The sequence below is a fragment of the Aythya fuligula genome, chromosome 12 (assembly GCF_009819795.1).
Source record: "Aythya fuligula isolate bAytFul2 chromosome 12, bAytFul2.pri, whole genome shotgun sequence".
Lineage (NCBI taxonomy): Eukaryota > Metazoa > Chordata > Aves > Anseriformes > Anatidae > Aythya > Aythya fuligula.
The window spans coordinates 10067299-10092570 of record NC_045570.1 but is presented as its reverse complement, the minus strand read 5'-3'; the positions used below and the strand labels follow the sequence as shown (position 1 = coordinate 10092570).

The 25272-nt window shown below is 44.2% G+C and overlaps 1 protein-coding gene across 1 annotated transcript in view; it reads left to right on the top strand.

The window, feature by feature from the left end:
• The window catches only part of NLRC5 (NLR family CARD domain containing 5), a 42476-nt gene that overhangs the window by 5025 nt on the left and 12179 nt on the right, over nucleotides 1–25272 (top strand). Inside the window, exons 5-32 of the mRNA XM_032195777.1 lie at nucleotides 856–2611; nucleotides 4562–4645; nucleotides 4970–5053; nucleotides 5134–5217; nucleotides 6483–6572; nucleotides 7414–7464; nucleotides 8389–8454; nucleotides 9506–9589; nucleotides 10535–10618; nucleotides 11012–11101; nucleotides 11398–11456; nucleotides 12500–12587; nucleotides 13793–13876; nucleotides 14669–14752; nucleotides 15971–16060; nucleotides 16187–16234; nucleotides 16536–16610; nucleotides 17649–17732; nucleotides 18696–18779; nucleotides 20342–20431; nucleotides 20541–20603; nucleotides 21585–21668; nucleotides 22137–22220; nucleotides 22784–22873; nucleotides 23613–23678; nucleotides 24274–24357; nucleotides 24441–24524; nucleotides 25144–25230. Of these exons, the coding sequence (XP_032051668.1) occupies nucleotides 856–2611; nucleotides 4562–4645; nucleotides 4970–5053; nucleotides 5134–5217; nucleotides 6483–6572; nucleotides 7414–7464; nucleotides 8389–8454; nucleotides 9506–9589; nucleotides 10535–10618; nucleotides 11012–11101; nucleotides 11398–11456; nucleotides 12500–12587; nucleotides 13793–13876; nucleotides 14669–14752; nucleotides 15971–16060; nucleotides 16187–16234; nucleotides 16536–16610; nucleotides 17649–17732; nucleotides 18696–18779; nucleotides 20342–20431; nucleotides 20541–20603; nucleotides 21585–21668; nucleotides 22137–22220; nucleotides 22784–22873; nucleotides 23613–23678; nucleotides 24274–24357; nucleotides 24441–24524; nucleotides 25144–25230 (3901 nt within the window). The remainder of the gene's footprint in view (nucleotides 1–855; nucleotides 2612–4561; nucleotides 4646–4969; nucleotides 5054–5133; nucleotides 5218–6482; nucleotides 6573–7413; nucleotides 7465–8388; nucleotides 8455–9505; nucleotides 9590–10534; nucleotides 10619–11011; nucleotides 11102–11397; nucleotides 11457–12499; nucleotides 12588–13792; nucleotides 13877–14668; nucleotides 14753–15970; nucleotides 16061–16186; nucleotides 16235–16535; nucleotides 16611–17648; nucleotides 17733–18695; nucleotides 18780–20341; nucleotides 20432–20540; nucleotides 20604–21584; nucleotides 21669–22136; nucleotides 22221–22783; nucleotides 22874–23612; nucleotides 23679–24273; nucleotides 24358–24440; nucleotides 24525–25143; nucleotides 25231–25272) is intronic.

Sequence of the window (25272 nt, the reverse complement as noted above, 5' to 3'; positions counted from 1 at the left end):
GCAAATAACAAGAAACATCCACGTCCATTTCAGAGGTGTATTAAATCTACCTGAGGAGAAGAGATGTGTATAGCATATGCCGTCTCCCTTAAAGCCTGATATGCCTATAAAGCATTCAGCTGTTGGTCATCCCTTTATTATTATTTTTAAGCCAAATCAGGAGACATAGTTTAATTTAAATACAATTTAAATCCCACGGTTTGTCTAGCATGTTAAAAATGTGTATGGTTTCTTAGGAGAACAGCAACACGTTTGTGTGTGTATACAAGCACAGCTAGTTGCTTGTGCTGAATGGGGACTGCTGCTTTGTTATTGCTCTGCTGCCTGGCTGGAGGTGCTGATGTGCTTTTGCAGCATCATTTAAGTGCATGTATGTTGGAAATGAAGTGGCCTTGGAAGTAGGTCTCAGTAGAGAGGCAGGGGAACAAAGAGAGATCCTGTTACAGAATCTTAAAAACACAGCCTCACAGCACGGGAAGTGTCTGTTGTGACATGCAGAAAGTTGAACAAGTGTGGCACAAGGCCAGCATGGGCAAGCAGAGGGCTGGTGAACAGCCCACATATGCATAAACATCAATAACTAATTCTCATCTTAAAGAGATAAGACTTAGTGTTTATATGAAGCTATTTTACATTGTTCCTGAATTTTCTCCCTGCTTCATCAGCCCCTGTGCAAAAATACGCAAAATTCCGTGTTATTTTTATGCTTTCAAAATTGGTCATCTCTACCTCTAGCTCTGTGGAGCAGCCTCTGATCAGAGTGCTGTTTCTCTTTAAGTGGCAATATTTTTGATCTGTCACAGCTCAGAACTACCTAACTTTTTCACCCTCAACTCACCCTGTCTTCTCTCTCAGATTCAGCTGAAAATTATCGGCACCTTCTCATTGATACAGTCCGTCAGAGATACGGAAGCAGGAGAGCAGCAGGAGCAGCAGCACAGGAACAAATGCAGCCACTGGCTTTCAACCAAGCCTTTGTCAATCTTGTTATTCGACAGAGCAAGGCCTCCCGATTAAAAGAGAGAACAGATAAACCCAGAGAAGATCTGCCCAGTGCCCCTGAACCAGAAGAATGTGTGGATACAGCCATGAGAGTGTCAGATCTGTTTAGTAGCGTGGTCCGATCGGGTACAACTAAGTTGATCTTTTTGTTTGGTAGACCGGGTACAGGCAAGACCATGCTGATGCACAGGATTTGTCAGAAATGGGCAGAAGGTGTCTTACGTCAGTTTCTCTTCACTTTCCTTTTTGAGTTTCGACAGCTGAATTTATTAAAAAGAAAATTGACTCTGAAGGAGCTTTTGTTTGACCTGTTTCTTCAGCCAGAAGAGAGCCCCGATGCAGTGTTCCAGCACCTCCTGGAAAATGCACAGCATACATTAATCATCTTTGACGGGCTGGATGAGTTCACAGGTAGCATGGACATGTCATCCACTTCTAAGGAAGGCCCGACACTTCCCTCTCGTATGTCCATATCTGAACTCTTTGCAGACCTTTGTCATGGGAAGCTCCTTCCTGGTTGCACAGTGTTGGTTACCAGCCGACCTAAGAGACTACCAGACTTCTTATTAAACACAGTAGATGTTCTAGCAGAAGTTTGGGGATTTGATCACAAGAAGGTTGAAGAATATGTCAGCCACTATTTTCATCATCATTCATTCAAAGAACAAGCCATTGCTCACCTGAAGAACAACACTAAGCTCCTCAGCATGTGTCTGATCCCTGCTCTGTGTTATGTTGTCTGCATCTGTTTGGAGTATTTGCTTCTTAAACATCAGATGAGTGTAGAGCTTCCTCAGACTATGACACAGTTTTATATAAAAATGCTTCTCATCTTCATAAACAAACAGCAGGGAGAGCATGCAGTTGATGAGGAAACTCAGCTGAACTGTAACAAGAAGGCCATTTTGGGTCTCTGTGATCTTGCACTGAAAGGCCTGGAAGATAAGAAGCTTGTATTTTATGTCAGTGATATTCCAGAAGACGTGAAAGAATTTGCTTCCTTGCATGGTCTGCTGACTGTCTTTGAGGTGAAGACGAGTGGCGCTCACCCAGAGGCTGGTTATGCCTTTGTGCACTTGAGCTTGCAGGAGTTTTTTGCCGCGCTGTGTCTCATGATAAACAAGAGGGTGGACAAGAGCTACCTGAAGAAGAAATTCTCTTTGAAGTCAAAGTGGACTTTAAAGAATGAAGCAAAGACTGAGTTCATAGAGAGTTTTCACATCTTCCTCTCAGGCCTGTCATCGAAAGAGTGTAGGACATTTCTCATGTTGCTAGCTGAACAAAATGAGGCGTGGGTGCAGGATAAGCAAGATGCAATCCTGCAGTCTCTCAAGAAACTGGCAGCCACTCATCTGACAGGGCCCAAAGTCATTGAGCTCTGCCATTGCACGTTTGAAACTCAAGACCTCAAAGTAGCGCAGCACATTGGGAGCCTACTGAATTTCAAGTACGAGTTTAAAAACTTCAGACTGACACCTCTCGACATGTCGGCTCTGGTTTTCGTCATCAACTCAGGCCAGGATTTGACTCATTTGGATTTTGCAGGATGCCTCATGGACGCTGGCTGTTTGGAGGTTCTGGCCAGCTGTAAAAACGTGGAGCATTTGAGGTAAATGTACTGCATGCCCGAGTGTTGGTAGGTGGAAAGGCTGAGGGGCTGGAAGGCCAAACCTAGTGCTTATGTTTTAAAAGGGAGGGAAAGAAGATGTGAGAAGTTCTGATCTGAACAGCATAAGTTTGATACTGAAGAAATTTAGTAAATAATGTATTTATGAGTGATTGGTGGATATTAAGGGGATCAATCCATTACGGCTGTTTTTTGTTTGTTTCTTTGTTTTGACTAAACCAGTCAAAGAACAGGATAGTTAGCCTAATAGGGAGAAAATTATAGGTATTTCCTGACGTTAGAAAGGTAGGATGAAACTCGAAAGCAAATGAGAAACTTGTGACATAAGTGAAGTCATAGAATCACAGAATCAAATCACCAGAAACCAGATGAACAGATCACAACTGCATCCTGAATGCTCTGTCAGTGCTCTGCTGTAATGCTGGAGGGACTTTCCGAGGACGGTCTCTTAGGATAGCATTGTGGGATGGGTCTCTTTCTGTATTTCTATGAATAACTCAGAGGAATATATCTGGAATTTACTCACGGGGAGCAGCCAGGGTGCGCACTCCTGATGAGCTGACATGCTGTGGGAAGGCTCTGAGGAGCACGGCTGGCTGCCAGGAGGTTTGCCTGGTGAGAGCAGCAAGAATCACTGGCAGGGGATCGCATCTGGGCTGTGGGAAACGGCTGCAGGGAATAGCATTGTCTGCTCCCAAGTGAAAACTGCTATTTTTGGATATTGATATCATTGCAAAAAATGGCAGTAATTGAGTGTTTTCTGCCTCCACTAAGGAGAATAGGAAATACTCTTTAATTTAGTGTTAGGAAAACTGTCTGATGATACATCCCAACTCTAAATGGCTGACACAGGCCACAGGGCAGTGTGCAGATCTCCTGCTCTCACAGAGCAGATTAGGCTGACTCCTGAGCTTGGCTGGGCTGTTACGTTCCATTAGGAGAAATGAACAGGGTTTGGGGCGGGTTTCTTCCACAGCTCATAAACTCTCAAGCCTGTGCCTGACTAAGGTTACAGTCTGCTTGATGCAAGTGCTCTGAGTGCTGTTTCAGCTGCATGTTGCTTGTCTAAAGGAGCAGTGTTGCCTCAGGTGTGTTACCAGGGACCTCAGGCCATGTCTTCAGTCAAAAAGGAGAGTGATGTTCCACCACACCTCTGCAACTTGTTCCTGAGCCCTTCTGGTTTCAGAGAAGTTGGTGGAGGCACGCAGGCAGCAGGGCCAGGGATGGGATTCTGCTCCCAGGGCTCCCTACATGCTGTGGGAGATGTGACTCAGGCTGCTGTGCACTAACACATCCTGTAATCAGTACATCCTGAAGCTGGTTCATAGGAGCACTTCTGTGCCTAAAAGCTTACCTGTTTATCTGTTTAATTTTTCCAACATCGGTTACTTCTATAAAAGAGGTACTTTTCCTTCAGACTTTGCCTTTTATATTCTGGAAAACTCTGGCTAGTTTGCTACCCAAACTTTTACAGCATCTGTACTGAAGTCAACCCTTTTGTAACTCAGGAACTCTTTGCTCAGGAGCTCTTAGATATTCTCAGTCTGCACGAGCTTGGTTTGTCCCCATGTGACCATGAGCAGAACCTGGCCTTGTCCCATGATCAGATCTCCATGATTCATACTCTGTTGGGACATGTGATTGTGCTTCCTCTTGGTGTCTGTGGCAGCAGCTACACATAATGCCACTGTACCAAAAGGCCTTCTCTCCTTTAGGTACTTGCAGTTGATGTACAAGTTTCATGTTGTGTTTTTTTTTTTTCTTTTTTTTTTTTTTTTCTCTCCAAACAGATGCTGCAAGAAAGAGCATAACACAACAATGGTTATAAAATACATTCAACACATACAGTTTGTCGTATTTTAACCTGCTTTGTGGGCTAGCTGATTTTGTTCTTTGTTGTGCTTACCTTTTTCCCTTTTCTTTACGTTTTAGCTTTCGAAGTAGGAGATTTGGTGATGACTTCGCTGCTGCTCTTTCAAAGAGCTTACGAGAAATGGGGAGCCTGAAGAAACTAGAGTAAGTCTTTGCTTGTAAGGTTAGAGCCTCCCCTGCTGTGTTTCTGGCTGGCAGGTTAATCACTCAAGGATGCAGAGCCATGCAGAACAGCACAGATATGCGTGGCTTTTGTTTTATACTGCCACCTAATATCAAGAGGAAGATTGCATTGTCCTGGTTAAAGAGCAGCAGGAAGTCGGTTGTAGGTGGCAGAGCTGGGCTGCATCTGCTCTGTGTTGGTGTGCTAAAAGTGCAGCACAGGCACACAGCTGAGACAGGCTTGCCACACACTGCATAGATGCTAGTCTTCCTTCTTCTGGATTGGAACAATTCTTCCTTTTTCAGGTTGACAGGCGGGAACATCACAGCTGAGGGGCTGACTAACTTGGTCCAGGCTTCCTCACAGTGCCTCCAGCTCGAGGAAATAAAGTGAGTTTTTTGTGACAATGTGGCTGAAATCAATTGCTCATTCCCTGGGGCCTGCGGTATTAATGAGAATCTGTGTGCAGCTTGCAGGACAATCGGATACGGGATCTAGAGGTAAAGAGGGTGTTGGACCTGTTCTCCAGAATGGAAAAGCTAAAGAAAGTAGAGTAAGTAAAAATGCAATTAACCTATTAAAAATGGTAGCCACTATGAAGCCAAGCATAGCATCAGAGAGAGTTTAAGTCCTCATCAGAGTGGAGCTGTAAAGATGTCTTTGTAAGGGTTGATACTTGCTCATAGAGATGTTGCTGGAAGACATGGAGGACAGTAATCTGGGGCACAAATATTGTAATGCAGGTAGGGCTATGCTGGAGGTCTGGCTTGGAATGAGGTAGGCTCAGCTTTCGCAGCCAGTTCTTACCCATCTGGTTTAAAATAATGTCTAGGGAGTCCTGGCACCACTGACACATCTCCAGAAATTACAAGCCATGTTCAGCTTGATGCCTGGCATGACTTTTTCCTCTTCTTCCTCCTCACCTCTCTTCCCCTTGGCCAGGCTTAGATGGAGATTTCTCAGCTCAGTGTAAGAGAGAACAGCTCCATCCTTGTCTTCCTAATCTTTTGTTTAGCTGTCTCGTCCCATGTGGAGGCCCCACTTAACCTCCTGTAAGATCATAGTGCTGAACGAGAGGGACTGACCAGCAGAGACCAGCATCTTTTCAGGTGGAGATAACCATCTGAAAACCCCCAGCGAAGCAACGTACGATATAGAACAGTTAGAAAGTCGGTGCGATTTGTAAGTCACATTCGCTCGCACATTTCTGTTACACACAGACAGTGTTATTGTTAGGGATGACTCCTTTGAGGTCCAAAGGAATGGTGCCCTGTGGTCCTGAGAACATGTAGAGGATCTGTAGAAGCAAGACCTTGCGTTTCATGTTTAGTGAGTTGCAACAAGTAATGAAACAGCATAAATGTACAATTAAAGAGTACATCCTCAGAGGCTGCTAGTATTGTGGTTTCAGGGATGTTTTATGTCTGAAGGTTTAGACCATGCTATAATATGCCCTACATAATTGACTTATTTGTTATAATAGGGTTTAATTGTACTGTGGGCCAGTTGTGTAGTCAGACAGTTACAAAGTACAACCCCTACATTTTGGACCAAAGATAGTTAATGCTTCTTCTGTTGCACTTAGCAGAAGGGTCTCTGATGCTAAATTCATGGGAGCTATAGCTTGCTGAGAAAAATATGATGTGATTATGCTTTTGTTGGGTCAAAATGCAAAATTCTAAAGTTTTAGAGAAACCTCATAACTAAAAGAATGTGTACTTTGGGGTATTTGGGGTGTGCGGCAGAGAGCATTTGTGTAACAAATAACCATGCTGTTGGGTCCAGCACCTGAGATTGTATTCTTCCTGATATTCACAGTCTGAGCAACAACAATCTTTCCTTGAATGCTGTTCTCATTTTGGCAAAGGAAGTCGTCACATGTCAAAATGCTACAGAACTGCACGTCAGGTACCAGTACATGAGAGCTGTTGCAAAACAAATACGTTGTCTCTTTCAGTGATGGCTTTATAAATAAATGGACACAGCTTACTTGTTTGTTAATCAAAATCAATAAAGCATGACTTTTATTCCTTTGTTTTCTGTGTGAAACAAAATTTGATTATATGATAGACTTCCTGTTTGTATTTTTAATAGGTTTCTTTGTCTATAAATTGATTTGCAAGTGTAATATTTTTTCATATACAACAGAATCTAAACTTGCTTTTAAGCTCTGCAATATCTCATCCAGGAAATTCTTTATCAGCTAGAATAAATTCACTACAAACCAGCTAAGCTTACCAAAAAGGTGTGGATTTAAGTAGCAGTGTCTATGTGTTCTTTAGATTACAGGTTTTGGTGCTTTCATAGGTCCAGAAAACATAGAAAGGGGAGATTTTTTAAGTCCTAGCGTATGTGCTTAGACTGTAAGTTTACTAGGCCAAGTTAATCGTTGGTGTAACTCAGGGGAAGCTACAGTGCATACAACATTTATTTTTCCTGCTGGGTTGGAGTTTCTACAGAACCTATTTCCAACAAATTGCTGGCCTCAACAAAAAAATCCCCACCCATTTCTCCTTAATCATGTTACTCTTCTGTGTGTACTGCAGCCCTAATTCAACATATGGGGTATCCTGCTGCCTTCTAGCCCCGTGGCCGCTTTTTGACTTGCCTGTGGAAATGTGCTGGTATGGCAGATGCTGAGGCCCTCTGTAGCATACAGGCAACAGCTTTAGTCCTTACTGAGCACCACTACAAAAGAAATGGCATCCTTCCACCTGCGTCCTAACATTGGCTTTGATCTCATTTTCAGGAAGGACATTGTGATAATAAATTTTTCTGGCACGTCTGGAAAAGTTCAAAGGTAAGAAACTGTATGTGGTATTATGCTTTTCGCTTTTTTTTTTCCCAATTACGCTGGTTTAAACCATCAGCTTGGTGTCACTGTAAACCACTCTAGGAACAGAACTGATTGCCTCTGCTCTTGCATCTGGCAGAGCTGGAGCCACCTGAGCAAGGAGAAAGGTAAACAAAATCACTGGCCTTTGCACAGACCTGTTAGCCAGTTCCACAAAGGCAGAGCCGTAGCTCCTGCATAAGCTTGAAGTGCCGTCTTCCTATTGCAAAACTGCTGATGCTGAAACCAATGGGCAACTGAATGTGAGGATAAACAAAAGGAAAACTTTGCCATTATCTGGCTGGCTCTTATGTTCTCTCTGCTTGTGCATCCATTTGAGGGAAGGGTAAATTTGACCGTAATTAAGAATCTGCAAGACAGTCTTGTGTTCTGTGATAGGGAGCTCCTTTGCCCTGTTATGTGCAGTCCTAGAGGGACCTCACAGTATTTCACACGTATACGTGAACTGGCTTAGCCTGGCTCTGAGTCAGCTAGGAACTGCTCCTGCTCAGATGTCTGAACAGCCTTGTGCTGTTGTAGGCAGCCTGGTGCCCGTGGGTGCGTTTATCTGTTTCTCTGGTGGCACAAACCCCCGTGCAGGCAAAACATCCTGCATCTTAGTAGTGCCTTTGCATGGGAGCTGAGTTACCCAGTTGATTCAAATATAGTGAAATCCAGTGTGGACACCCCCTGTGCTGGACTGCTCCCATCTCCTGATGGGGATGTTCTGTCTCTTGAAAATCATTTAACCTTGCTTGGAAGGGTTGGGCGGATCACAGACCTTGTGTTTTTTTTTTTTCCAGAAAGCTTGCAGAAAATACTAACCAGCTCCCATGTCCTCAGATATTCTATGAAGGCATACTAAAGACCAAATATTTTGCTTGTTTGTAGATCTTTGGATTTGAGATGGGAAGAAAACAAGGAATGTGTGATTCCAACTAGACATATGAAGTTATGGTAAGAGAAAGCATTGAAATTCCTGCTCATTAATGTGATTTGCAGATGACAGGTACTACAGAAGAACAAAAATAGGAGCTGTGTTGGTGATTAAGGAAGGAGATACAAGAAAATATTTTAAATAAACCTGATTCAGTAAATAAAACTAAAAATCTCTGTCTAGCCGAACTAACAGCCCTGAAGGGGCAGAGTTGCCTTGATAATTCCCAACTTGCCCCGTGTTATCAAAGGCATGAGCCATGTAGTTTTCTGTCTTCCCTGTGAGACAGCAGAGTACCAGCTTTCTCAGAACAGGACTCAGGTATACTGCCCAAGCATGCTAGAGCTAAGAAACGGCTCTCTCATGCCTCCTGCTCTTGCCCTCACTGTTCCGTGCAACACAAGCAATCACATCCATCTCTTCCACGTGGATGGAATGGTGGTGCTGGGCAGTTCCAATGCAAGACACTGCACTCAGCACTTTCCAAGCATGGCCCTCTGCACTCCTTCTGTAGCAAGGGGTACAGAGGGATGGAGCAATGTGCCCAGAATGGTGTGGCAGAGGAGGGACTAAAAACTGCCTCTCTTGACACTGGTTCTTTGTGTCTTCATCTGAAGAGAGACGCCAGAAATGCCTGGGTCCCACTTCCTCCTCCCTGCTTGTTATAGGCTGAGAGAGTTAGGGTTTTCTGGCCTCGAGAAGAGAAGGCTCTGGGGAGACCTTATGGCAGCCCTCCAGTACCAAAAGGGGGCCTACAGGAAAGCTGGGGAGGGACTCTTTCAGGGAATGCAGTGATAGGACAAGGTGTAATGGTTTTAAACTAAAAAAGGGTAGATTTAGCTTAGATATAAGGAAGAAATTCTTTACTATAAGGGTGGTGAGGCACTGGAACAGGTTGCTGGGAGAAGCCGTGGATGCCCCACGTGTTCAAGGCCAGGTTGAATGGGGCTTGGAGCAATCTGATCTAGTGGAAGGTGTCCCTGCCCATGGCAGGGGTTTGGGATTAGATGATCTTTAAGGTTGCTTGCATCCCAAACCATTCTATGATTCTTTAACCCTTTCTGTTCACAGCTTACGGGATCGCGGCCTGTCTTTGCAACATGCAAAGGAGATTGTGTCCATTCTCCAGAGCTGCCCCCATCTCTCTGAAGTTGAGTAAGTGCCTCCTTTCCTTCTGGTTGTGTCACTGTGGGCAGGAGACAGGTACGGTGGATTTAGATGTAGAGGGCAGTGAGTCGTGGGGTCTGACCCCAAGGAAGGATTCCAGCACTCTGCATTATGTCTGGTGAGATCCTGATTAGGGGTTTTTGGTGAGGTTCTGCAGGAGATGAATGCTGAACAACTTTCAGTTCCTGTTACAACTGCAGCGTCTGGCTCCCTGGGGCTGTAGCCAGAGATGACAGTTGCAGAGCAGACCCTGCTAATGAAGGAACACTGCATGCTGGAGGCAACGCCAAGCTGTATTCTCTGAGCCAGTAAAGGGACACAGATGGCTTCTGTGTTGTTCCTTTTGTTTTTTTAAGGCTGTCCAGCTCTGCTGGGAGAAGTGAGAGGAGAGTTCCACTTCGTAACCTACCCACTGCAATGAGCATCATCCCTACAGTTCCTTATTTGTGTGTATATGAGGCCAACTGATTCTGGCTGTAAACTCTCCTTCTAGCCTGTCTGCACTGGAAAATGCAGGAATAACTGTTGCAAGACAGTTCACTCCAGACTGGGTCTTAAATTCAGCTACACCCTAAACTCCAGTTTTCCAGCTCACTGATTTGAAACTGAGGTCTTTGTTATCCAGTTTTCCTTCCTTCCTTGCTTCCTTCCAGGAGGATAGTAAAAACTCATTCAGTTGGTTTCTTGCTTTGCACTTCCACTTAGGTGTTTCTAAAGATGTTTCTGGGGCTAAAGCATGAGTTATGTTTCTCTAGGGATAAAACTCTTGGTCTGGAGTTATTTCAGTGCAGAGGGAAACAGGGGAGATTGCTCTGGGACAGAAGAACAGTCCAGGCAAAAGAGCAATTGTAACAAAGGGAAAGCAAACAGATTTTAACAGCTTTGCTACTTACACTGTTCAAAGCAGTCCCCGCTAACTGGAAAATGTCTCAGTTTATCAGGTAACAAGCTTGGAGATGAAGGCTGCAGTTGCCTGCTGGAAAGCCTCCCTTGGATATCAATTTCAAAGCAGCTGGAGTAAGTGTTGCCCTTTTTTTCTTGAGCCTTGACTGTACAGAGATGCTGAGCAGGGGTCCAGGAGGCAAAAACCTCACCCAGACAGACATAGCTCTGAGCACTATAAGGATGAGACTCATCCCATGAGGCTGTTCAGGGTGAAGTTGGGCATTTGCTTAAAGCATTTTACTGAGAAACAGATCTAAATGCATCTGAAGTGCTGAAGTGCCCTTTAATTAAAACGCTTTCTCAGAAGAAGCGGTAATCCAGTGACTTTTGTTCCATGCCACTTCTGAAGTGCAGTGAGTTCAAGCACACAGCACACTCACGACCACTTCCACAAGGACAGTCCTCCATGTGCTTGCTGCGTGTGTGATTTCAGTAACCAGATATTTGCCTTTTTCTTTTTCTTAGCCTCAGTCACAACCTCCTCTCTATTAATGGCATTTACAGTCTGTTGAAGTCAGTAAATACCTGCCAGAAGACAATGGAGGTAGAAGTCAGGTATGTATGTCTTGAATAATCCTGTTTGAGGTTAATCCCAAAGTACAAGTCTGAGAGTTAAGTTCTAGGATTTTTGAGTCACCTCAGAATAGGGGTGGGTGAAGAACATGTGCAAAGGAGATATACACATGGTGATGCATAGCTGTAAGCAGACTCTTTCTGAGCCATCATCCAGAATTTGAGAGGGTGCAGATACTAAAATACATTGCAAAACAGATCACCAAAATGAATCATTCATAAAATAATTAATTTAAATATCTAGAATGTGACATTGATTGCTTTTCTTCTTCACTTAGCCTTTGTCATAAGACTGCAGTCCTGAGGTTTACAGAAGACAGAGAATTTGCTTCCCCTCACAGGTAGAGTATGTGTGGAGAAATGTGTTGTGTTTTTTTTTTCTCAGCATCTCATTTAGTTTTTATATCTTGTTTACGTAACAAGGGTAACAGTTCACCTCACTTTCCCCCTTCCCCTGGAATCTAAAATTAGTACTCTCTCCTGGTTTTCTTAGCCAGAAAGTTGGCTACTAACTTCTATAATGTATGATTATGTTTTATGTCTCTAGAGGACATTTCAACCCAGGATCCTAAGCAAAACAGGCTGTTTAACGACAGCCATGCTCTCTAATAATAGCAAACAATAAAAAACAAACAAAAACACAAGCAAGCCCCACACCTCCAAGCAAAAATCCCAACAGATTCACAGATCTCTGTGTGTTTAGAACTATTTAGTTCAGTACACTGTGCATTTCCTATCATGGTACTCATAAATCAAAATGAATTTGGAATTTTGTTTTTCACCTTAGAAAAGTGTGAGTAAAAACAGCTCAGTCCAGATGTTTTAATTGAGAGGGGTTTGTTGTTGCTCTTGGAGCCCTAGGTTCATTTATTTATTCCCTTGTTCTCCATGAACGGAGTCCACTTAAAATAGCATTTCCCATGATACCTGAGTCCCACCTTTCATCTGGGGAGGAACATCAGGACTGTCACGGGAGGTAACCCAGTTGTTATGGTTATGCTTGGGAAAGAGGGACAGCCTGGGTGAGACATGTGACCTGTGACTCCTTTAAGGCACCAGATGACATTTCAAACTCAGATAATTTGGAATCTGGATGTTGCGTTTATTTATGAACAGTAGGGTTTTTTGCACAGACATGGACTATTTGCAGAAAATATGTTTAGGCAAAAGCTGAATGTTCCATCAGATTCTAGCTTAGATGGGAAATCTGTCTTGTTCCCCTTCTTCCCAGTGGTCCACACTCTCACATATTTGGATAATTACTGAAAGAAAGAAAAGTCTGCTATTGGCAAGACACTGGTGAGGGTAGTTCCAGGTAAACCCCAGGGATCTGCCAAATTACTGAAGCATTAATGTTTTACTCTTGTCTGTTTTTGTGCACACTTACTAGGGAGGAGCCTTTGTACCCTACTGATGACCAACAGGTTGGAGAGGAAAAACAAACACCTACGCTCTCAAAAAAAATAAGGTATTGTGTCAAATGTTCATTGTATTTCATATATTTCCTATGTCTGGATCCTTTAGCTGATGAAAGCTGCATCTCCAGGTTTGAATGGTGAATCACAAGAGATCTGGTAAAGTCAAACATTTGTCTCTGTGCTCACAGTCCTAGCTTGCAGCACTAGAAGCTCTGTGGTTAGTGTTTGTGCTCTTCTACAGTAACCAAAGTAGATTGTTCTGGGCTCACTAGTACAAGAGGGATGTAGAACTTCTAGAGAGGATCCAGTGTACAGCCATGAAGATGATTAAGGGATTGGAGCATCTGTCTTATGAGGAAAGGCTAAGCAAGCTGGGCCTGTTTAGCCTAGAGAAGAGGAGATTGAGAGGGGATCTTATCAACCTCTGTTAATACCTGAGGGGACAATGTAAAGAGGATGGGGCCAAGCTCTTCTCAGTGGTGGCTAGTGATAGGACAAGGGGTAATGGGTATAAATTGAACTACAAGAGGTTTCATCACCATATGAGGAAGAACTATGGTTTGGGTGACAGAGCACTGGAACACTCTGCCCAGAGAGGTTGTGGAGTCTCCTTCTTTGGAGATACTGAAAACCCACCTGGATGTGATCCTGTGTAACACCCTGTAGGTGACCCTGATTGAGAAGGGAGATTGGACTAGACAATTTCTGGAGGTCCCTTCCAACCTCAACCATTCTGTGATTGTGGAATGTAGTCTCTCATTCACAGAACTGGTATGATGATTGTGCAGTTACTGCATCAGCTCCTACACGGTAGTCAGGAGAGCTGGCGGTGGCAGAGCTTGTGGCACTAGAGGAATTTGCTGCTGTTCTTTGGAGAAATGCATCCTAAGATGGACCCTTGTTCAAATGCATATCTGATCATACTCTGACCCCAGCATGCATGTCTGTTTTGTAGCCTGCGGAGGAAGATGAAGAGGTTGTGCCTGAAGCCTTCTATCCAGGATTTGGGGACCTGTTTTTTTTTCTGTTGTTGTTGTTGTGACGCATTTTTCCTTCACTTTGTTGTGTCTCTTTATTCTGTTTTTGAAGATGAGCTGAAAGTACAGATTATCAGTTGTTGCTGACCAAAAAAAAAAAAAAGGCAAGAAATTTAATTGCTATCCTCATTTTTTCTCTGGCTTTCTGAAGGGATGAAGTTTACGATCTTGTTTGCAATCCTGAAGGCCTGGACTATTGATTTCTTGTTTTCTCCTAGACTGACAGACTGTTATTTTCAAGCCAGTGACCTGGAGAAGCTTTGTGCAGTCCTGAAGGAATGTAGCAGCATCTCCGAGCTGGAGTGAGTCCTTCGTAACTTACGGTCTTTATCTGCATTTTGCAAGGACATTATGAAAATGGCATTTGTATGTGCCAGAGTGTTGTACAGAGCATGTGGCAGAGAGATAGGCCTATGAAAGACATAGCCTTACATGAGTTAGTATCCTTTGCCAAGAAGGCATGCAGTTCTAGTGCTCCCTTAGGGCAAAGGTCACAGCTTAGAAATCCAGAAAGGGGCTATTTGATCACATAGCCTTACTCCAGGTGTTACAAAAACTGTAAAATCAAGGACCAGCAGAGGCGTGTAGTCTGTTTAACACAGCCTAAGGGCTGGCTATTCCCATAGGCCTGGCAACCAGTGAAAGAAACTTTGAGGTTTTGCTCTTCATAAGCAATCATATCTCTTGATTTAAATGAACCATAGCTCTTATAATCCTTAAGTGTTCCTTCTCCAGGATTAAGCCATCCTCTATCTAACAGCTTCTCTGTTGGGCTTGTCCAGGCTGATCTTCTCTCAGAGCTGTGACCTCCTGGTCCCTGGTAACTGCATTAAAAAGCCCTGTCAGTGTACTTGGCAGATGTGAGAAAAGGATGAGCCTTGAGCTGGGTTTCTGGCTGTCTTGTGCTGGTTAGTGCCAGTCTGTAGTTTCCTTGTAGACTTTAGTTGTAAACAGAGAGGTGCACTGCACATGATGTTTGTATTAGGGTGCCAGTGTTCTGCTTTCAGAGCTTTTGTTACTAAGAGCTGATTTTATACATTTTTTTGTTTGTTTGTTTTCTGTATGAAAATTAAATGCCTTTCTTTAAATCCTAGCTTATCAAATAATTCTCTGGGAGACGAGGGACTTTCACGGCTGTTTCAGTTCCTCCCAAATTTGAAAATGTTAAGGTCGCTCAAGTGAGTAGCTCACATTTCTCCTTACTCGTGGATGTGGTTTTATGGGAGTATTGATAGCGGAAGCACAATGACATTTAGGAAGGGCTGTGAGGATCAAGTGACGCTTTAGTATGTGTTTGTTGAGGGTGGTAGACCCACTGAGCTCTCTGGTCTTTTCCCACCTTTAGCCCAGGCCAGACTGACTCCACTTGAAGCTTGACCAAGATCAGTGCCTGGAAGGCTGCATACTCTGTCCTCCATGAAGGAGACGGGTGGTTTTGTCTGCAGGTGTCACACCTGGTTTCTAAAACAGGCTGAGATCTTCAGCAGGCCACTGAATTTTTCCTCTCTCTCTCCCACATCGGGAGAAAGAGCAGTCCTTCCTGTCATGTGGTGGGCATCTTTGGATAAGAGATGCTGGGGAGCTCCAGCTTCAGCAGTGAAGTCTGAATTCAACCACAGTGGTGTGGATTGCATTAATCTGAGCATTCTACCTGGCACTGCCATTGCAAGTGCATCATGTAGGACTCTGCTTTAAAGTGTATACTATCATTCTGCTTTATTGTCCCTGTTTGATTAATTGAACTGCTCTCAAACCAAGACCATTCCGTTTACTTCTGTGCAATGAAACACACTGCTGTTATATGCTTTTTTCTTCCCTCCAGCATCATGCAAGATGCCCACTGTCACACTAGATACTGTAATAAACCTAATAGACATTACCATGATCTTAGTTACTGTGGGTTTTGTACTGCTACAATTGCAGTTACAGACAAAGAGTTTTTCTTGCCTTGCATCAGTATCTTAAAACACAAGGAATTTAATTTAAACATAAGAAAAAACTTCTGTATGGAGGATGGTCTAGCACTGGGTCAGGTTGCCCAGAGATGCTGTGGATTCTTCATCTTTGGAGATATCCAAAACCCAGTTGGACAATGTCCTGAGAAGTCTGCTCTATTTGACTCTGCTCTGAACAGTAGGGCTGGACTAGGTCATCTCCAGAGGTCCCTTGCAGTCTCAATTATTCTGTGATTCTCTGAACTCTAAAAGTGAGGGATGAATTTAACGAACACTGGAGTGAGTCTTGTCTGCAGAACTTGGAAGTTCAAAGCACAAGCAGGAAGGTGACAGAGAAGCAGGCTCTGAGAGTGTTGGACAAGGAACTCTATTATCAGTTGACACACCATAAATCATAGTAGTTTTGCTTGCCACAGCTGATTTCATCTCTTCCTCTTGTAGGCTTGATAACAACCGGATCTCCCTGAACTCTGTATTTTGCTTAGCTCAGTCCTTATCTACACTGGAACGCATTAAAACAATGAACCTCAGGTATGACCAAGAGTACTTTTCCTGTGTTTTTGTGCTATTTAAGACCTCAAGCCCTGGTTTTCAGGGAGTGATACAGGAGCACTTGTCTTCAAACTCCATCCTTATTATGTTCTTTTCTGGTTACAGCTTAGGACACATGCAGGTGGTTCATCTCACCTTCTGGGAAAGAATCAGGTAAAATCATACCCATTGATCCATCTAAGCCCGATGTGTGAGTTTCTGAGATGTGCCAAGTAAAGGTTCATTTGTCTCCAAACTCCAGCGAGGGCGGTGGGAGCAGGATGGTCTTTTAGGGCTGATTGACAGCAGCTTGAGTCCGTAGAGCAGCCAGTAGTATCCTACTGCTTGTCAGAGCTGCAGTCATCTTGCTCCTGGGCCAGGGCATGAGGCCATTGCCACCACCTCACCCCCTTCTGCAGCTACATGGGAGCAATGGCATCAGCACAAATGATTGAGGAAACTGTTCTTTCCCCAGGGACAGAAGTACTGGCAGATTGAGAAGAAATTTCCTGGTGCATCCCAAGCACATAGAAAATGGACAATGCTTTCGGTATGGTGGTTCTGGTTTTCTCATGTCACCCAGGAACATAGGGTCTGTATCTGTAGAGTAATGTGTGGACCAGACCTGTGCCTCCAGCTGTGTCTTCTCAGAGGGTTCTCCTGTGCCCTGCGTGCCTTCAGAGGCAGACTCCACTCTCATGGGAAACAGCCTTTTCTTTCCACTGCTTGTATGTCACTGATTCACCAGATGCAGAAATGGGGCTGGGAGGGGAAGATGGCATCTTTTCCACATGGGGTCGCCTCTGTGGATAAGGTCTGTCTTTAACATCTCCTTCTTCCACCCCCCTTCCCTGCTGAAATTGGTTAGGAAGGCCAGTCTCCAAAATAACACACAGTTAAAAGGGATGAGGTAATTTGGCAAAACCAAACAAATTGGGCTAGCTGGTGTCAACCCAAACCAACAGGTGTTCATGCTGTGGGGCCACCAGAGGGTCACAGTCATATCCCAGAGGCAGCTGGGTGAATAACATACCCTCTTTGGATAGACTTGGGATGCTACAAGTGCATATGTGAAAATACATAGTGTCTTTTGCTTGGCCGTGCTATGCAGGGGAAGCTTCTACCCCTAAATAATGGTATACAGACCAGGCTGGCTACCGCGTTCATCCCATGGAGGCCTGCCAGCTTGTCACTCAGGGAGGTTTCTTCAGTTTCTTTCTTGGAGAAGGAGATAGGAGACACCTCGTTGATGAGCCTTGTTCTGGGAGAACTAAGACAATGCTGAGCAGGTGAAGATGATGTCCAGTATCCAGAGTCAATTGATGTGTTTGTATCAGAGTAACACCCAAAGTGATAGAGTATTTTGGTGCCTTGGTTCTCTTAAATCAACTCAGAGCTGGTAAAATCCTCTGTTTGACACAGGTTTCGACTTCTCAGTCCTAGCTTGTGGGTAGCAATATGTAGGGAAAATAAGAGAGTTGCTAAGGACCTTGTCCTGAGGCTTGAGGCTCTGGGATATGAGGGGAGTGTCACCATACCACCATGGTCATGGGAAATGTTTAGCTCCTGAGTGCTTTGTTTGCTTCAGTCTCAGGGACTGCACGATGGCTCCTGAGGACATGACCAGGCTGTGCCAGATGCTGGTTCATTGTACCCAGCTGACAGAAATCGAGTAAGTTTCATGCACTCAGCAACCTTGTCTGTCTGTCTGTCTGTCTCTCCAGCCCACAGATACAGATTCAGTGATCAGTTTAACAGCTAATGTAAATCAGCTGTCCTTGGTGGAGCTGTACCCAAATCTCTACAGCTGAAGAGCAGGCAGAGGAGGTCAGGGCCTGCATAACAGGGTGTGAAGAATGGGCCAGTGAGGTCTTTTTCTCCAGGTGGAGTCCATTGCAGGACAGGAGATCATCATCTCCTGGCAGGGCTGCATCCTTGGGCAGCTAGCTGGAAAACAGCTTTCGGAGCAGGCCCTGTGCAGTGTAATGGATCTCTGAGTAGGCCTTCCACAACCTCCTAAAAAACCCCCAAGGCTTCACCCAAAAATGTAGATAAACCCACACCTTCCACTGTCCTCTCTGTTTCAGTTTGGCCTTTCCTAAGCCTGTCTGTATGTAAACGCCCCAGAATACATATGGATCCTCACAGTCTTCCTCAGTAATATGGCTAGACATATATTAGTCTCTACTCCTTGAGGCCCAGATTTGTAGTACAGCCAGAGCAAGAGCACATGGCCCAGTAAGCCACAACCAGCTCCTGGTCGCTCCAGGCAGGAGATGGGCACCAAGAAAATTGGATGAATAACACTGAGAATGAAAACTGAGGAATAACAAATAAAAATAACACAATACCAGCACTGCATGCAGAAAATACATCAATAGCACTATTATATGAACTTACAGTAATAGAAAAGTAAAGCTTTTAAAACTTGTTTTAGAATGTAGAGATCTTACACTTACAAGGATTAGCCTATAAGGACTCATATCACTCAACTTTCACAGCATTCCAGGACATGTGCTTTTTGGTATTTGCCCTTAACGCCCACTTGTGCATGTTCACATCCATGTAGGTTTTACAAAATCCTTACAAGTTGTCTGAGTTTCCCCTGTAAGCTGTTTTCTTCCTTGTTTTACAGTCTGTCTGGAAATTCACTGAGTGACCAGAGCATTGAGAGATTGCTGATCTTCCTGCCATACCTCTGTCATTTAACGCTACTGAGGTAACGTTTGGGGTCCTTGCTTTGACAGCTGCCATGAAACGTTCATTTGAAAAGTGCTGATAGCACAGCAGATTTTAGGAGCCTTAATCAGAAATTGCAGGTTAACAAGCTAGGTAAAGGAAATGCAGGCTCACCCAGGAACTCTTTCACACTGATACCTGTCTTATTTTGAGAAACAAAGCAGCACTGAACCTTTCTTCTTCAATGATACATATTTAAAAAAGGACAGGAGGACAAATACCTGCCTTAGGCCCTGCATCCCTGATAACCCTCACTTCAGCTGTCCCATGGAACATGACTGCCAGCATCCATAATAGATTTAGGACTTGTCAGTTGACACACACTGACAGCTGTGGTGGTTTTACCTTGCTGGGCAGCTGAGCTCTGCCACAACTGCTCTCTCACTTCCCCTCCTTAGAAGAAGAGAGTATGCTGGAAAGAAAAAAACACACAAGTTGCACAAGTCGAGATAAGAATAATTGAATTAAAGGGAAAAGGAGGAAAGAAAAAACAACAACAACAACAAAAAAATAAACAAAAAACACAAACAAGCAAAGGCCATGCAGGAGCACAGAGAAAGAGAAAATAAATTACTCTCTACTTCCCATCAGTGAGTGATGTTCGTCCATGTCCTGGGAGGCAGGGCCTCAATACGTGTAGTTGTTTGGGAGGACAGACGTCCTCATAACGAGAGCCCCCACCCTCTCTTTCCCCTTTCCCACCTTTTATTGCTGAGTGTGACACCATATTATATGGAATATCCCTTTGGTTGGTTTAGGTCAGCTGCCCTGGTGATGTTCCCACCCCACCTCTTGCACACCCCCAGCCTGTGGGCTCCTGGGGGAAGTTGGAGGGAGTCCTGATGCTGTGCCAGCATTGCTCAGCAATACACACAGCACTGGTGTGGTACCAGTGCTATTCTAGCTACAAGTGCAGAGCACTGCACTGTGTGGGCCACTGCAGGGAAAGTTAACTCCATCCCATCCAAACCCAGTACAACAGCACACCACAGAGAGCACCCGTGTGTGTGGTCAGCACCTTTCAGCTCTGCCCCTGTAGGGATCTGGCATCCAGTCACACTTGGGACCAGAAATATTTCCTGGCCATTTAAGCTTGGAGTTTAAGTTGGAGAGGTGCTGTCAGGGACTAGGGCAGTCTTACCATGTGGATAAAAAGCCCAGAAGGATCTTTGCTATCTCCTGCTAGTGGTTGTAGCATGGAGGAGCTGCAGTGGCTGAATTTGCTCACTCAGGAGGTTCTTTCCAGTCTGGAGTCTCCCTAGTCCAATTGGCCACCCTTCACCACCTGAAGAGGAGGTGTTTAGTGAATATCCTTGGTCTGTACTCCCTTTTTAGTTAAAGGAACCTAAAAGAGACCCTACTTTAGTCAAAAGAATGCTGGGTTCCCATGCTCAAAACCTTAGATCCCTGCTCAGCGGTACTGAATTAAATGGGCTGGATCCAGGCTTTTGCATCACAGTGTTGGGAAAATTGGACCATGCGTATAGAAAACATTCTTCCTGGACCTGATTTCATTCTTTTTTTATTTCCTTTCCTTTTCAGTATTAAGAACAGCACATTTTCACCACGTTGCGCCATCTTATTCACCAACTCTATTGGTCTCTGTGAGCGGATCAGAAAGGTAGAAGTTCGGTAAGACACTCAGATTACTTGTAGCCTAGCAGTTCAGCTTTAAAGAAATTACAAAGTTTGCCTTCTTTGAAGACCATTGCTGAAGGATTGTCTTTTCTCTTTGCTTCAGGTCAAATCAAAATGCTTTTTTGCATTTAGGAACGAGCACACACAGCCAGAAGACATCCTGCAGGTACTGGCATAAAACAATTATAATTTGCTTGTTTTGATTAGGCTTGAAACATTAGTGCAACATTTGAGATGTACCAGGATAGCAGAGGACCATACCTTTCTTGAGTGGTAACTGGGCCATTCCTGGTCATATCATAGAATCGTGGAATGTATGGGCTGGAAGGGACCTTAAAGATCATCTGATTCCAAACCTCTGCTGTGGGCAGGGACACCTTCCACTAGACCAGGTTGCTCTAAGTCTTCCAGGAATGGGGCATCCATAGCTTCTCTGGGCAACCTGTTCCAGTGTCTCACTACCCTCATAGGAAAAAACTTCTTCCTTATATCTAATCTAAATCTCTTTTAGTTTAAAGCCATTACCACTTGTTCTATCACTCCCTGATAAAGAATTCTTCTCCATCCTCAGTAGACCCAAATTCTACTGTACAAGCAACTGATCTGAGCCCTAACCACCACCATTTTCCCAAATGTCAGTCTCAAATTCTGGGTAATAGACACTCTAGATAATCATTTGTGTGATGTATACATGTTATCACAGAATCACAGAATTGTCTAGTTTGGAAGAGACCTCAAGATCATCGAATTCAACCTCTGACCTAACACTAACCAGTCCTCCACTAAACCATATCGCTAAGATATGGTTTGGTGTTGTGGTTATGGTTATGTGTTTGCTTCCTCTCTGGGAGCAATGGTTGCAGGGTGCCCCTGTAAAGAAGACTGTAACAGTAGAAGACTGACAGCTAAGCAGTGCATAGATGGGAAAAATGTGAAGAGATCTGCTTCCCACCTGCAGTGTAGGGTTTGTCATTACCAGCCTCATGGAGGTGTTTCAAACACTGGCAAGCTAAGGGCATTCAGTTCACCTCAGTAAACGTTTCACAGACACTGCTGTAAAAAAGCAACTGCTGATGGGCAGCTGTCAGTGTTCAGACTGAACCTGATGGCTGAACATTCTTTAACTCTCTTCCTGTCTCTTGTGCAGCCTGACAGACTGTGCTATCAGTCAAGGGCAGATAGAGGAGCTCTGTGGAGTCCTGGAGCAGCATGGGCGGCTGGCAGAAGTAGAGTAAGTGGGGCTTGGGTTGTCACCATGACCTTGAGTAGAAGTCACTGAGGGAGAGCTGGGTCAGTGTGGTTCAGCATTGCCCTGGGTTTCCCAGCTTCTCTGCCTGTTCATGTGTGCTTCTTTAGGCTGTTTAGAAATTGATTTAGAAATTGATTAGTAATCACGCAGCTCCTTTATATATATTAAAGAGGACTTGAGATGGAATTGGACAGTATCCTTGGGATTGTGACTGTGGTCATTTTGAGTTATTGGCTACTTTGTTTGAGCTCTTCTCTCAGACTGTGCTTGGAGCTCTTCGTTTGAGCTTGCTCTGGAGCCCATGCATGAAGTATTTTTTTTTTTTTAGAGCAGTAGTTTGTATTAGACAGGCCTTTAGAGGCTGAGCTGAGTCCTTTGAAGCTTCTCAGAGGAACATTGCTGCTTAAAAGGCTGAGTTTTGTTTTTCCACCTTGTTCTTTTGCCTTTCAGTCTCTCCAGGAATCAGCTAGGGGATGAAGGCCTGAGGTTCCTCTTGGACCACTTGCATCGAGTGCATGTTACCTGTTCCCTCAAGTAAGAAAACACACTGTGAATGTGTGGGCTCAGGGAAGCCCTTGAGCCGTTCCCGGAGCACAGTGCCCCAGTGGAGCAGAAGGTGTCCTAATGGAAAAGTGCTCATGCAATCCCTCCTGAAGCTGGTTATCATGCTTCTTGCCCAGTCCTGCCATAGGAGGTAAGGTCTGAGTGAGCCGTGAGCACAACTCAAGACCTTTCTAGGCCAGGGCAACTCACAGGTTGATCTAAAAGCTGCTGAAGTAAGTAAAAGTCTTTCTATTAGCATCAGGGCCCCTGAGGCCCTGAGAGTGACAGCATGACAGAAGTTGATGTAGTCCCCTGAGTCTTCAGTACATTGTCCTCTCTGAGTGCAACAAGTTGGCTGTCACCCAAGTTATCAGTGCTTTGTCTTGGAGGGGTTTCATGCATTTAGCACCAGCTAGAGGGGACCAACACCCCACAAACTGCTCTGCTTTTAATGCCAACTTGAATTTCGAACTTCAATTTTGCCTCTCTGGATAAGGAACTTGGGGACAACCCTGATTCTTAACACCTGAAAAACCTTTCTTTTCTTTTTGCAGTCTCAGCCATAACAGAATTTCTCAGGATGGAGTTCTGCATCTCATAAATGCCTTTGCCACATCTGGAAATGTCACTGAAGTTCTGGTCAGGTATGTGTCTCCTTAATCTTCGCTGCATTTTCCTCTTAATTGTCCTGGACTTTGTGGTCTTTAGGTAATAATTACAAGGACCATGTTCTGAGCTGACTTTATGTATATGTGCATGCAAAGGTTTTGCTTATGTCTGTTTCTCCAGCAAATAGGGCCCATTGACTCTGTGCTTGTGCTGGCAGGAACTGCTTTTTCTCACAGATTAAAGTCACAAAGACCCAGCTTTGTGACATTAATGCTGCACTTCATGCACTTCATGCTGCACTTCAGCACTTATCATTGTTTATGTTTATGTGGAGCAGCTGGTCCCTTGTGAACCAAATTTAACCATGGTCACTTTCATTCATTCATTTCATTTCATTCATGCTGTTAAATGTAGGTGCCAAATCTCTTGGCTGAGTCATTTTAAAGAAGCTCATTTTTCTGTTTCAGCTCTCCCCAGAGCTTGGCAGAGGAGCAGAGAGTGCAGGGACAGCAGGAGGCAGACAAAAGCAGGGCAGATTAGGATTGCTTCTGCAACCGCTAGTGCTGGTTTATGCCAGTTTAGCATTAGTGAAACCTTGTCGAAATATTCCCCTGGGTTGATTTATCATACTGAGAGGTGAGCTGGCCTAGGTCACTGTGTCACTGCTGTACTGCGTTGCTTTGTGCAGTTGAATGTACTGCTAAATTCTGACCACGGGGAAAATAATCGTTTTCTCTCCAAATCATCTACTCGCATGTCTTCTTCTCTGTGCAGTTTGTGCTCCAAAGCAACTTTACTCATGAAACTGACAAGCAGAGATGACCCAAGAAAGATTTTGAGGTAAACAGTACAGACTTTTTCTTTGGTGATTTATTTGACAAAAACGCTGTCTTGTTTGTTTAGGGAGAGTCCCGCATCCCCTTCTCTTATTGCTTCCCAATGACTGTTCCTCATCTCCATATCCTACTGAAGGTGTCACACAGTTGTCACCTTGGTTGTTAGATTGGGGTGAGACCCAGCTATCCCACCCCACTGCATACTTTGCTTTCCCCAGTGAAGGAGGCAAGGAGTGCGCATCAGAAATGACATATGGTGCCCTCTGGGAGGGTCTCTTGTCTGGATGACCACAATCTTAGGGTGTTCTGTAGTGTGTATGTGCTTGGTGTCGCTACAGTCAGTGGGTTCAGTCACAGGACAGGGTGCTACAAAAAGCTGCACCATTAGGATGCATGTTATGGAGGCCCCTGTGTCAGCACATGCAACAGATATTTTTGAAGTGTTGCCAGAATTGTTTTGGAAGTCCTGTGAGGCATTTGAGGTTTTGGTATGATCCTTCTTTGTATGTGAGTAATGGTTGTGGTACCTGAGATTTCTGGGTCAGAAAGCCTGAATCGTTCATAAGGAACTAAGACCATTCTCTTTTGCATCCTTTCAGCCTCACAGAGTGCAACTTTCAGCCAGAGCACTTGGAAAACCTATGGCTAGTCCTGGAAAAGTGCACCAGTCTGACAGAATACATGTGAGTTAATGGCTGATGAAAAACCTGCTTGGACCCATTGGGCTTGTTTGTAAGCTGTTCATTATAATGATCTTTTTTTCTAGATCCTCAAATAACAACCTGACAGTGCATGCTGCAGAAAGGCTTTTACATTCATTGAGGAAAACTTCAGGTCCTCTAAAAATCAGGTACAGTGTCCCTGTGCTGTTTTAGATATTAATATGGAGCTGGTCTGATAATCTAAGATGTGCTTTCATCAAAAGTAACAGTGAACTGTACTTCTTCAAGAGGCAGGTAGTGTTTGCCTGAGAAATTCCCATGAATGACTCGAAGTTGTTGGTATTTCAGCTTTATCTCCTTGATTCATTACTAAGCATCATGTAAAGCTGTGGCCATAAACTGTGCAGTCTTTGTAGACTTTTACCTGCCTTACAAAGAAGGGCTCTAATTCTGTGTGAACACTTTCATACCATGGTCTTAACCAAACCTCACCAGAGCATCCTACAGTTCAGCTGGATAACAAGTTCTTTACTTCTCCCAAAATGTTTTTTTTTTTTAGAGCCACAAGGGCCAGGCTCCTTCTCATTGCTGTCAGTGGTAGGCATACAGAAGAGAAGTTTGCATCCTCTTCCACAGGGGCTGCTTCTCCTCTGTTCTCTGTTTGCATCCTATTTCCTATGTAGATGTTATTTTGATGAGCAAAGAGTCCCTGCTGTGTATATTAGACTGCTGAGCACTCAGCTGATGGAGGCAGAGAAGGATCTGTGCATGTGAATAAAGCAGAGCTGTCTGTTTTGTGCTTTACAGCATAAAAGAGCCATGGGTATGTAAAAAAAGTGTCACAAACCTTCTTGAGCTGGCTGTCCAGGCCTGTGGAAACATTACTGCGATCACGTAAGTAGCACCTCATGTTCTGGTATCTTTTAGATATTTTAA